The sequence below is a fragment of the Oncorhynchus mykiss genome, chromosome 13 (genome assembly GCF_057628025.1).
Source record: "Oncorhynchus mykiss isolate SJ-2025 chromosome 13, ASM5762802v1, whole genome shotgun sequence".
NCBI classification, from domain to species: Eukaryota; Metazoa; Chordata; class Actinopteri; order Salmoniformes; family Salmonidae; genus Oncorhynchus; species Oncorhynchus mykiss.
In genome coordinates, this window is record NC_143034.1 from 39,124,610 (window position 1) to 39,138,035 (window position 13,426).

Sequence of the window (13,426 nt, forward strand, 5' to 3'; positions counted from 1 at the left end):
GCATAAGACTGACAGTTGCACCTGGAGCCCTATGGAAGTCTAACAGAAGACGTGATTGTAAAGTAATAGAACTTATATCTCATGATCTTAGTTAATCCATCTACCACATCACACAGAATGTAATTGTAAACAAATTCTATAGCCTCATAACATGGTTAAAACTACACTTTTGATCTCAAGGATGGATGGTCAGTCCTTGCAACCATAGCCCTTTCTATGAATTTGAGAGTTGTTACATTTTTCCAGCCCAATCCCTTTGATGTTTATCAAAACAAAATGGTTGGGGTACCCATTTCGTTGTTTTTTCAAAATCCCGGATTGCCCCTTTAAAAACAGGGAAAAGAAATGAACCTGCATTCAAATGGGAAACAAAATGTTCTTTATTTACAAAACAACTGATGGTTGCAGTAGGCATTTCCCTAAGAATACAATAGTATTCGAAGGCTGTTCCAAAGCGACTATTAAAAACAAAACAAATGAGACAAGAATTCTAACAGTAAATAAAAAGGGGTCCAAAGTGTAATCAAAGCGGTCTCTCCACTTCCGTCACCTGTGCCTTAGATCAGGTCAGCCACTGAGGAGAACAAATGTAATGTTAATGACAGCCATCTAATGTCAACGCCTGTTTTTGTAAAAGAACCCCAGGTCTATTTGGCCATAAATCTGTAAACCCAGTATATGGTTGAAACAAAACTGAACACTTACATGTAGTTGTTTGAACCAAAACAGCAATACTAAACATATCAACATTGTCAATTAAATACTCAGACAGAAGATTTACAAATGGTAATTTACCGTTCATTGGCATTTCATCGATCTGTGTGGAATAGTACTGCTCAATGTCACGGAGAATACGGATGTCGTCATTCTTCACAAAGTTAATGGCCACACCCTTGCGGCCGTAACGACCCGATCGGCCAATCCTATGAAGAGAGGAGTTTGAGGGACATAAACACCAGTAAATCTTTGCCCAGAAGGGCCAGAAGCTCCTGGAAAGAGATCAGGGAGGTAAAAGAGATCAATGGAATGCAGACCATGGGGGAGCGAAGGGCACTGGATTGGCCTACATTCAACAAATCTGATCTGAGTGGATATGTCAAAACCGTCATGATTGATGTACTGTATAACAGGACCCGAATATGGTTACTAAAATCCAATTTGGATATATTTGGCTGTTTTCGCTGCATAACATTTAGACATTTTTCCAAGTTTAGAACAAGTGACTGCTAAATGCTAACTCCTGTTTGTATAATCTGGTAGCATAGCTAGCATACAGAAATTGGTGGTGGTAGTCAGTCATTCTTAACTGTAATGCAGTTGATTGATGACACGAACATGTATTGGGGTTGACATTCAAGCATTAGACTCATTTTTACCTTAACAGTGTGGAACACATTAACAGCCTAAATGTAGGCACATTTCGCTGGGGGCAATGGGGAGATTCAGGACAGAGATACAGGTGGGAAAACGGTGCAGCCTTTTTAATGCCATCTTGGCTGAGCTCCTATGTCAATCACCGGGAAACGGACGCCAACATCTGAAGAGGTAAGGTCTTGTTTTTTCGTTTAGCCAGTTGTTCACAACTAGCTGGATGGCTATAGCGATTAGCTTTGTATCACTACGAGTGGTGCGGCGCAGACCAATTTATTGGATGCGTATGACAGCTCCCCAAAGCGCAAGTATGAATGCTCTGACTTCTGCGCAGTCCGCATCGCTGTAAACGCAATACGACCACTACAGATGTCGGATTGACCATAAAAATAGGCTTTTAGTGTCCTGAAAGACTGAACAGAGAAAAAGGTACACAACGTACTTGACCTCTGCCACTCTCTGGGTTTTACTGTGGCACTGGAATGGAACCCACAGCTCAAACTGAGGACTGAGCCAGGTGATTTTCTCGACTTCCGCGTTGTCCGAATAGCCACATTAGAAACTAAGCAATATTAGGTATGCATAGTAGTTCTCTGAGTAGGGCAGCCAGACATACCTGTGGATGTACAGCTCTCTGTTGTTGGGCAGGTCGTAGTTGATGATGAGGGACACCTGGGGCACGTCCAGACCTCGGGCCCACACATCAGTGGAGATAAGCACTCGGCTACGGGGTGGGAAGAGGAGATCCACGTTAGGCCAAACCAAGGTCGTATTCACTTGAAACTAAACGGGTTCAAACAGAGAGGGACTATCTGAACTTTGCTAAATGTTTTGCTACGGTGTGCACCAATTAATACGACCCAAGTCCACCCCTGGGAGATTTAAAAGAACAGTAGACATGTTTCCAGGGAGTGAACAGAGAAAAAGCACAAGACGTACTGGACCACGGCTACTCTCTGGGTTTTACTGTGGCACAGGAATGGAACAAAGCTCTCACTGAGCCTGGTTACGAACAGTGCAATGAAGAATGTTCATTTAAGTGTTCAGTCCACAAGTACGCTTTATCTAGTGTGGGAACTGTCCGGTATTGTATATGAAAGACAACATTCTCTATCAGGTGGACCAGAAAGAATCCAGGCGATACAGTACATTGTCATATAATAGGATCTAAATGTTCTTCCTGCTAAGAGACTGTTCGACCAACTAAGCTAAGTTAACGTCTCTGGCCATCAAACGAGTCAGATATACATCTAGATGTGCAAATTATTGGTGATTGCACACGGAGAATAAAAAATAAATTAAAAAAGTTAAGTGTAAGACCAGCTTCAACTTTCTCATAGAAATATGACAAAGTAACTACTGACACGAGAGCACATTCACTATTGATAAATATTGACCCAGTGGTCACACACCCAAAATGAAAAAAATAATAAAAAGGTCAATTAACTTATTGAATAGCCTTCAAAGATTGATTGGGATGCTAAAACAGACTATTTCATCATTACCTGGCGCCGGACCGGAACTCTTTCATGATGGACTCCCTCTCCTTCTGGGGCATGTCTCCGTGCATGGAGGAAACAGTGAAGTTGGCCTCCCTCATCTTCTCAGTCAGCCAGTCAACCTATCGCGAGCAGAGCGAGGACAGATAGAGGCTCAGGCCAAACGTATGACAATGCATTTCAGGGATCATGCCAAACATGCTCCCTGAAATACACAATGTAGGGAATAGGGCGCCATTTAGGACACATCCCTTGACGGGGCTTTATGTTCCTAGAGAGTGAACAGATAAACAGTACAAGTCGTGCTGTTATCCCTGCCACTCTCTGGGCTTTAGCGTAGCACTGCAATGAAACCCACAGCTCTCACTGAGGACAGAGCCAGGTTACTAACAGTGCAAACAAAGATTATCATGACATTCATCGGTGTTCAATGAGAGGTTGAGGAAACACTGGCATTCATTGGTCAAACTAACAATGTCAAAGCATGTTGGCCCTGGGGAGACGGAAGCACGACAAAATAGCTGGGACCGCTTCATTTTTTTTCTAACAATGGTGGGCATTTCAAAGAATGCATTTGGTTCTGATACAAAACTGAAAACGATACGCAACATATCTTCACTGCGCTTGACATATTCCACAAGCAAACATCTTCGTGTCGGGACATTTTGACAGTGCTTATAAATTGAACCTGCTAAATAGTTGCATTTAAAAATGTCAAGTACACATTACCGATCAAATACAAACTTTCAATGGAGTACTCCTGCCCATCCCTATTTTTTACCAGTACATATAGGCTAAGGGAGACAGTACTCACTAGGAGGAACTGTCAACAGCTGCCAACAACCCAAGTAGTTCCAGTGAAGTTTCTCCTAAGGCACAGATTTAGGATCAGCTTCCCCTCCCTTAATCCCAACTAACTATTATTGGGGAAAATGCTAAACTGACCGAAGATCAGTGTTTAGGGACAACCTCGCAATAAATGTAACTTTGTTTTAGTTGTGTACAGACCTTCCGCTTGGTGTTGCAAAAGATGACAGCCTGTGTGATGGTGAGGGTGTCATACAGGTCACACAGGGTGTCAAACTTCCACTCCTCCCTCTCTACTGCCACAAAGAACTGCTTGATGCCCTCTAGAGTCAACTCATCACTGGGATAGGGAAAAGGAAGAGAAGGGTTAACTCAGTATTGGACCTCTTCTGCTGCTAAAGAAAAGGAACACATCTAAATACTTTTTTCCAGTGAGTGCAGGTCTTCCTATTCCAGTCAACTCCTTTCTTTCCTTCCATATTTACCTTTATTTAACTAGGCAAGTCAGTTAAGAACAAATTCTTATTTTCAATGACGGCCTAGGAACAGTGGGTTAACTGCCTGTTCAGGGGCAGAACGACAGATTTGTACCTTGTCAGCTCGGGGGTTTGAACTTGCAACCTTCCGGTTACTAGTCCAATGCTCTAACCACTAGGCTACCCTGCCTTTTCTAAGCAGGGCGCAAAGGCCCCAAAAAGGGTTTTAGTTTCATGTTCCCAGAGAGCGAACAGAGAAGCGGTACAAGACGTACCGGACCCCTGTCACTCTCTGGGCTTTACTGTGGCACTGGAATGGAACCCACAGCTCACACTGAGGACTGAGCCAGGTTACGAACAGTGCCAAAGGGAAGATTTCCTTGACTCGGCTAAATAATAAATCAGAAATAGTGGTATAGATAAGACGGAGCATTTCTCTTTTCTCTTCTGAAAGGTCCCACAGGAACGGTGGGGGTCTTTTCGATTTAAGCATGGCTGATTCTCTGATGACATACATACATATATACATATACATATATATATATATATGAGGTTTATATTCAGACTAAGTACATGTATTCAGACTAAACCGGTCCCAAATCACTCCCAACCCCTCGCCCCTAACCCCTGGATGATTGCAGATGTATAGGGTCTGGATACATATAAGCAGTTCAGTGGTGGAGCATCCACTATATTGCTTCCACCTTACAGACCTGCAGAAACAAAGGGTTAGGGCCATGGGGTAGGGAGTGATTTAGGACCGGCTGATTTACTTTCCTCCTTGTATACATTACACAATGCTGCCCCCTAGAGTTCACAACTTGAACGAGTCTCAACACAGCGACCAGGTTGGTTCCACTAGAATAGAAACCAGGGTGGTGATTTCCTAATATACAGCCGAGTAACGCTTGACTCACCGTTTGACCAGGATGCGGATGGGGTCGGTCATGAACTTGTTGGTCATCTCCAGGATCTCGTGGGGCAGCGTGGCGCTGATCAGACAGACCTGGGTGGCGGGGGGCAGGTACCGGTACACGTCGTAGATCTGCTCTTTGAAACCTGCCGGACGGGAAAGATATTCCCCCTTAATATTACACTACACTTTCTGGGAAAAGTCGCACAGACCGTCAAAACGACTTTCCTGTGCAAAAGTGTCTGAGACCAAGCATCCCTGCCTGCCGTGGGTTGCAGACAGGGATAGTTGGAAACTAGTTGATGTGTGCAGGGGGAACGACAAAGCAGCCCTGAAACTTATCCTGCTTTACCACCTGACCTCATGTTCTTGTTGTTTTTTGGGCAACAGGAGACCAGAAACACACAATTGGAAGAGGTCTTTTGTTTCATCTTTGTAATGAACAACAACGTGTCTGACTTACCCTTGTTGAGCATTTCATCTGCTTCGTCCAGCACCAGCATCTTGATGGCACGCGTCCTCAAACTCCTCCTGCGGATCATATCTAAAGAACAGAGCAGTGCCTGCATTATGGAGGGGAATCTTCTCAATTCATACTCTGACTTTGAAGACACAACCTGTGGTGACTACAGGGAGCCCATGACATGATTGTCTACTCGTGCATATTTTCTGGTTATCTTCCTTTGAAATGTTCTGGTCTCAGGTAAATCATGTGAAAAATGTGATTGGGTGGCTGGAGTGGGACCATAAGTCATTGATTTACTATCCTTATTTCCCCTGTCTGTGTTACATGGAGGGGAGGGGGTCATGTTCCCAGAGTGAACAGAGCAACGGTACAAGACGTACTGAACCTCTGCCAATCTCTGGGCTTTACTGTGGCACTGGAATGGAACCCACAGCTCACACTGGAGGACTGAGCCAGGTTACGAACAGTGCAAACACTGATTTTCTTGACTTTACTTTTGTCGTAAGTATGCCTCATTACATAAAGGTACAAACCGTTTCAATGAAGGCAGATCCAGACTAGAGGTCGACCGATTATGATTTTATAAAAAAAAGTATTTATTTATAATAATGACAACAATACTGAATGAACACTTATTTTAACTTAATATAATACATCAATCAAATACATTTAGCCTCAAATAAATAATGAAACATGTTCAATTTGGTTTAAATATGCAAAAAGTGTTGAAGAAAGTAAAAGTGCAATATGTGCCATGTAAGAAAGCTAACATTTAAGTTCCTTGCTCAGAACATGAGAACATATGAAAGCTGGTGGTTCCTTTTAACAGGAGTCTTCAATATTCCCAGGTAAGAAGTTTTAGGTTATTATAGGACTATTTCTCTCTATGCGATTTGTATTTCATATACCTTTGACTGTTGGATGTTCTTATAGGCACTTTAGTATTGCCAGTGTAACAGTATAGCTTCCGTCCCTCTCCTCGGCCCTACCCGGGCTTGAACCAGGAACACATCAACAGCCACCCTTGAAGCATCGTTACCCATCGCTCCACAAAAGCCGTGGCTCCATGTCTCAGAGCGAGTAACGTTTGAAACGCTATTAGTGTGCACCCCGCTAACCAGCTAGCAATTTCACATTGGTTACACCAGCCTAATCTCGGGAGCTGATAGGCTTGAAGTCATAAACAGCTCAATGCTTGAAGCACAGCGAAGAGCTGCTGGCAAAACACACAAAAGTGCTGTTTGAATGAATGCTTACAGCCTGCTGCTGCCTACCACTGCCCAGTCAGACTGATAACACACAGAAACACGAGCTTTTGGTTATTAATATGGTCAAATCTGGAAACTATAATTTCGAAAACAAAACGTTTATTCTTTTAGTGAAATATGGAACCGTTCCGTATTTTATCTAATGGGTGGCATCCATAAGTCTAAATATTGCTGTTACATTGCACAACCTTCAATGTTATGTCATAATTATGTACAATACTGACAAATTAATTACGGTCTTTGTTAGGAATAAATGAACTTCACACAGTTCGCAACGAGCTAGGCGGCCCAAACTGCTGCATATACCCTGACTCTGCTTGCACGGAACGCAAGAGAAGTGACACAATTTCCATAGTTATAAGAAATTCATGTTAGCAGGCAATATTAACTAAATATGCAGGTTTAAAAATACATACTTGTGTATTGAGAAAGGCATTGATGTTTATGGTTTGGTACACATTGGTGCAACGACAGTGCCCTTTTCACGAATGCGCTTGTTAAATCATTACCTGTTTGGCGAAGTAGGCTGTGATTCGATGAGAAATTAACAGGCACTGCACTGCATATGCAACGCAGGACTCGCTAGATAAACTAGTAATGTCATCAACCATGTGTAGTTAACTCGTGATTATGCTAAGATTGATTGTTTTTTATTAGATAAGTTTAATGCTAGCTAGCAACTTACCTTGGCTTCTTGCTGCCCTCGCGTAACAGGTAGTCAGCCTGCCGCGTGCAATGTGGCAGGTGGTTAGAACGTTGGACTAGTAACCGGAAGGTTGTAAAAACAAATCCCTGAGCTGACAAGGTAAAAATCTGTCGTTTTGCCCCTGAATAAGGCAGTTAACCCACCGTTCCTAGGCCGCCATTGAAAATAAGAATTTGTTCTTAACAGACTTGCCTAGTTAAATAAAGGTGTAAACATTTTTTTTTACTTGAAATCGTCCCTAATTAATCGGCCATTACAATGAATCGGTCGACCTCTAATCCAGACTGAACCCACGAAGTGAAACAGCGAAATTCAGTTTTGATTCCTGTGACAGAATTCTAAGAGATAATAAATATCTAGTCTTCTTAGCTGGGCAGACACAGACGTTCATACCTCTGGATACTAGAAGGTTAGGGTCCAGGGAACTCACCAAACACTCTCCCAGGGGTCCCTGCTACTACATGCTGGCCATAGTCCAGTTTGCGGATGTCCTCACCCACGTTTGTCCCTCCGATGCAGGAATGACACTGGACGTTCATGTAGTCACCTAGGGCCAGGAGCACCTAGAAAAGGGCGAAGGGATTTTAACATCTGAATAATAGGAGACAATGGTTGCATCCAAATGGTCTACTCTTCTACCGGAATGTGCACTTGCACACTCCCCGTCACAGATTTAACAATGGTGGAAACTCCCTCCAGCCAAGGCTTTCACCAATTCAAACCTTTGCCAATGTTCTGATCTGGGCCGTGTTCAGTCGGCAAACAACAGGAGAAAATGTTTTGAAACAGAAAGGTACAATCTAAACATAATCAAATAAACACTTGTTCCCATTTTCCGTTGCACAGCGTTCTGATGAATGAACAGGACCCCGAACCTGCCCAATAGAAACACTTTACATTTTGCAACTGTGTGTCCTACTGAACACAAACAACCCTCATCTCCCAAAGCAGTTTTCCCCAGTCCATCAGAAGACACTTGATATTCAGTCACATACCTTCTGTATCTGTCCAGCTAACTCTCTGGTGGGAGCCAGGATCAGTGCTTGGGTTTCACGCACCTGTGACAAAACCAACAACAAAAAAATCACTTTGCTCACATTGTCCAAACTCCACATATTCAAAGCGAGAGAAAATTTCACAAAATGTTAGATGATCCAAAACTGCTATGTGATGATAACAGTACCCACAACAGGGCTTGTATTCATGTAGCCTCAAAGTAAGAGTGCTGATCTAGGATCTCGTCCTACACGTTGATATAAAATGATTAACTATGATCTCAAATGAAAAACTCGTACTAGATCAGCCCTCCTACTCTGAGACGCTGGATACGGGCCCTAGTCTGCACATAACCTTACTCAAATACCTGAATGTCAAGACACTGCAGCACTGATACGCAAAATGTGGCAGTCTTTCCTGTTCCTGACTGAGACCTAAAGAAAGGTGTTGAAGAACAGAGAAAGTTGGTAATTCAACAGCCATGATAAACATTTGAACAATGGCCTTGGGGAGTATTTATCATTAGGTTGGAAACTGTTTACTCCAAATTAGTGATGCACCGACATTAATTTTTTGACCGATACCGATATTTTTCCATGGCAAAAAAACAAAACAATACCCGATATTTAACAGCCTTTTAAGCATTCTAGTACGGTTAAATAGTTAACAGGGGCGGCAGGGTAGCCTAGTGGTTAGAGTGTTGGACTAGTAACCGGAAGGTTGTGAGTTCAAACCCCCGAGCTGACAAGGTACAAATCTGTCGTTCTGCCCCTGAACAGGCAGTTAACCCACTGTTCCCAGGCCGTCATTGAAAATAAGAATTTGTTCTTAACTGACTTGCCTGGTTAAATAAAGGTTAAATAAAAAAAATAAAAAAAAAAAGACACACAGCGGTCTAAGGCAATGCATCTCAGTGCAAGAGGCGTCACTACAGTCCCTGGGTCGAATCGAGGCGGTATCACATCCGGCCGTGATTGGGAGTCCCATAGGGCAGCACGCAATTAGCTCAGTGTCGTTTGGGGTAGGCCGTCATTGTAAATAAGAATTTATTCTTAACTGACTTGCCTAGTTAATTAAAGGTTATACACACCACACTGACCAAAAAGTTATTTTGTTGGCATTTACATATGCCCCCATTATCAGCAAAACATAATCAAAACCTATTTCGTTCACTTACTTGCTGTTCCAATGTTCATTTGTTTAGTCATTTCATTCTCAACCAGGACTTTGCGTGTTAAAAAAGATACACCTGTCAATTAAGCTTGTTGACCAATCAGGACCTGAATGACTGCACGTTACATAATTTAACAAGTTAATATGTCACAACGATTAATCGATACGTATGCTATGATGCTGGTAAAGTTGTCTCGCGCACCTACAATGCTGGTCATAAAAAAAACAGCTAGCTAGCTCATGGATGCAAACAATGTTCTTCCCCAAAATATAGCAAAACGACAATCTGTTTCAGTAGCTATAGTTAGCTAGCTAACTATATAGCTAGGTGTCATCTAAAATAACCCTGATTTATAAGACAGGTCTTATTTGATTAATGGTGTTCTGACCCATCTATGTGAAGCTAGCCACAATAAGGATTAGCCACAATGGTGGACTTTGCAGTTAGCCTTCAAAATAAAAGTGTGTCATTGACAGGGATTCAAATGCATACAAATAGTAGAATTATGCCATAAATGAATAGATCATGCTGAACGAACGAGGTTGGAATGTTATATAAAATCAACAAAATACAATAATTTGTTAGTTTGACAAAAACCGGTTGAAATCACACTGGATGTATTATACTTTAGAACTGCATTGGGGCATACTTATTTCACTGTACAGCCTTATCTATGGATTGTGGATCAATGACATGGGGTATCAGTCTTCTCAGTGACACCCAGAGAACATTAGAATCATAGCGCTTATTGCGGGACTCTGAAACAAATGAATTGAGACACATTTATTATTGTCTACCTATGTGTATTGAGCACTATTCCCCAGGAAAAACAATACTGCCATGATGTTTTGGAGTCTGATAACTCTGTTGGGAAAAATATCTTAGGTATTGAGTAGACCGTTAGCCCATTTCATTGATCCCAAATCCTTAGGTAAAGCTGTACAGTGCCATATGAATGTCAATACATACAATAGGCTGACTGGGGAGGTGACTTCAGTCACAGTCCAGCGATAAGAGCTACAATGCTAATATTTGCGTAAACTCTTCACAGCTGTGTGAAGCTTGCATGTGCAAATTCAGAACACACAACATTCTATGATTGAACTGTTTTGACTTGTCAACTTAAAAGCTTATTTAACGTATGAAATAGTGCGATTGTCAAATAGTGTCATGAAACGGCATTCCATAGTATATCGTGAAGCTAATAGCAGTTACGCTATTACTGTGCAACTCCGGTAGGGCAACAGCTGAACAATAGCGCACTTGGTAACAGTGTGTACCGGTGCTCGACCGCAAAAGCCAACATCACCCACGACAAGAGAACGGTTGATTGTGAAGGGCAATGAATTAAATTATCTTGGCGTTAATGGATTTCGCCTTTGAATCGTTCTTACTTTTTCAAATGACTGCTCGACTTGTTGACTGCTCAATCCACTCAGCAGACATTGTGGGCTAGGTTAGGAATGCTGGTGTATCGCAACATTTTACGTGGCGTCATTATATCATGTACCTACGTTATTATAGGTATGCACGTCAGCTTTGACATCGTTTTTTTTTTACGTCGCCGTTAAACTACACATCAGCAGATACCGTTGTTGACTTTTTTAGCTGATATTGGCAGATTCCGATAGGTTCACCAATATATTGTGCATCCCTACTCCAAAATGTAAAAATGTTGTTTCTACTGGACCAATTCAGGTAGCCCACATGCCGCCCCCCCCTATTTGATTCTTAAAGCAAACGGTTCCCATTGCAAAAGACAAAACAGAATCCGACTAATGAATACACCCCTGGTGAATAGCCAAAGTTCCAAACATTTAAGTATATTGTGTGGCTCTGGACATTGTAGTTCTCCAGCGTAAACAGTCATTACTTACTGTGCAATGACATCTCTACCCTTGATGATCTGTTTAATTGCTCTTTGTTGGATTGCGGAAGGCTTCTCGAATCCTGAGAATAAGAAATAAAAGGTGGTTAATTATGTAGGCCCATGATACTCTTTCCAGTGAACACTACATACATAGTTCCATGAACACTACATACTACTCATGTAATCCTTTGAGCAACTGGAAAATATAGCTGGTAGTACTGAATACTTTTCCAGTTGTGCAGACTGTTCGTGTCAAATGTTATTATCAGTGGCTAGAACAGATGGCGGCACATGCAGAGCAAAATGCTCACACAAAAATATTAATCGACAAGTGAGGAAAATGCAACATGTACTAAATACTAAAGGAGGTGGGGCATGCTAGTTAGCTAACATTAGCTAGGTAGCGAGTTAGCTAGGTTCAATGAAACGAATTATTAACTAGGTAACGTTAGTTGGCTAACGCTAACTAATGAAAAACAAATACATCAGTCAGGCTTTTTTCATCCAACACTCGCAGTATGTGTTGGTTCTGAGTGTGCAACTGAATCATGAAGTACAGAAAATGTTCAAATAACTTACTTGGGTAACGTTAGCTGCCTATATGGGCCCACTGTCCCAAACAAACCCCCGGCCCTACCGTATGCGTAAATCCCACGGAGGAGATCCTCTCGTAGGCCCATCGTGTCGAAAGTAGGAGTAACATCGACCTCCTCGCTGGTCTCAAACTCGACCTTGGTCATGTCTTCCTCCTTCAACAGGCGCCTCGTGCGCGGTACGGTGGCTACTTCCATGGCTTTTGTGAGCGTTTTCACAAAATACGAATGAAATCAACAACTTCACCAGCTCGAGTTCTGCTGCGGTAGGTAGAAAAAAGACAGCCGCATGTGTCGCTCTAGTGACGCCAAAAGCAAGAGACGAGAATTTGCATGACGTATTCTGTGTCGTCACCATAGAGATCCGAATAAAGGTGTACCAAGGATAAACCACGATAGATCACAGCTTGTTGTTTTCAATGGAAACAATGAGTCATAGTGGGCAGAACAAACAAGGAGGTGGGCAGAGCCAAGCACGCGCTAGTGATATTCTATTGGCGCGTTCTAGTATCTGCATATTTCCGTTAAGGAAGGCCTACTCTGTGACGAGGAAATTCAGTTAAGAACAAATTATTATTTAAAATGATGGACGACGCTTTGCCAGTTGTGCGTGCCCCATGGCCTTGAGATAGAAGCTGTTTTTCAGTCTCTCGGTCCCAGCTTTGATGCACCTGTACTGGCCTCGCCTTCTGGATGATAGCGGGGTGAACAGGCAGTGGCTCGGGTGGTTGTTGTCCTTGATGATCTTTATGGCCTTCCTGTGACATCGGGTGGTGTAGGTGTCCTGGAGGGCAGGTAGTTTGCCCCCGGTGATGCGTTGTGCAGACCTCACTACCCTCTGGAGAGCCTTACGGTTGTGGGCGGAGCAGTTGCCGTACCAGGCGGTGATACAGCCCGACAGGATGCTCTCGATTGTGCATCTGTAGAAGTTTGTGAGTGCTTTTGGTGACAAGCCGAATTTCTTCAGCCTCCTGAGGTTGAAGAGGCCCTTCTTCACGATGCTGTCTGTGTGTGGGTGGACCAATTCAGTTTGTCTGTGATGTGCAAGCCGAGGAACTAAAAACTTACTACCCTCTCCACTACTGTTCCATCGATGTGGATAGGGGGGTGTTCCCTCTGCTGTTTCCTGAAGTCCACAATCATCTCCTTAGTTTTGTTGACGTTGAGTGTGAGGTTATTTTCCTGACACCACACTCCGAGGAGCCTCACCTCCTCCCTGTAGGCCGTCTCGTCGTTGTTGGTAATCAAGCCTACCACTGTTGTGTCGTCCGCAAACTTGATGATTGA

At 42.8% G+C, this 13,426-nt stretch overlaps 1 protein-coding gene and 2 non-coding genes across 3 annotated transcripts; all 3 read right to left on the bottom strand.

Annotated features, from left to right (window-relative positions):
- Positions 1-362: 362 nt before the first annotated feature.
- Positions 363-12,604, bottom strand: LOC110486084 (eukaryotic initiation factor 4A-III). The gene is made up of 12 exons (XM_021557425.3): positions 12,184-12,604; positions 11,554-11,626; positions 8,870-8,936; positions 8,502-8,564; positions 7,937-8,069; positions 5,530-5,610; positions 5,071-5,212; positions 3,879-4,017; positions 2,877-2,992; positions 1,988-2,095; positions 796-923; positions 363-574 (listed from the first exon to the last, which is right to left on the bottom strand). The coding sequence occupies exons 1-12, from the start codon at positions 12,335-12,337 to the stop codon at positions 558-560; spliced, it is 1,221 nt and encodes a 406-aa protein (XP_021413100.1). The 5' UTR covers positions 12,338-12,604; the 3' UTR covers positions 363-557.
- On the bottom strand, positions 4,386-4,519 carry LOC118938616 (small nucleolar RNA SNORA54). The gene has a single exon (XR_005035823.1). It is a non-coding gene; the product is annotated as a small nucleolar RNA SNORA54 (small nucleolar RNA).
- LOC118938617 (small nucleolar RNA SNORA54) lies at positions 5,872-6,004 on the bottom strand. The gene has a single exon (XR_005035824.1). It is a non-coding gene; the product is annotated as a small nucleolar RNA SNORA54 (small nucleolar RNA).
- Positions 12,605-13,426: the final 822 nt, after the last annotated feature.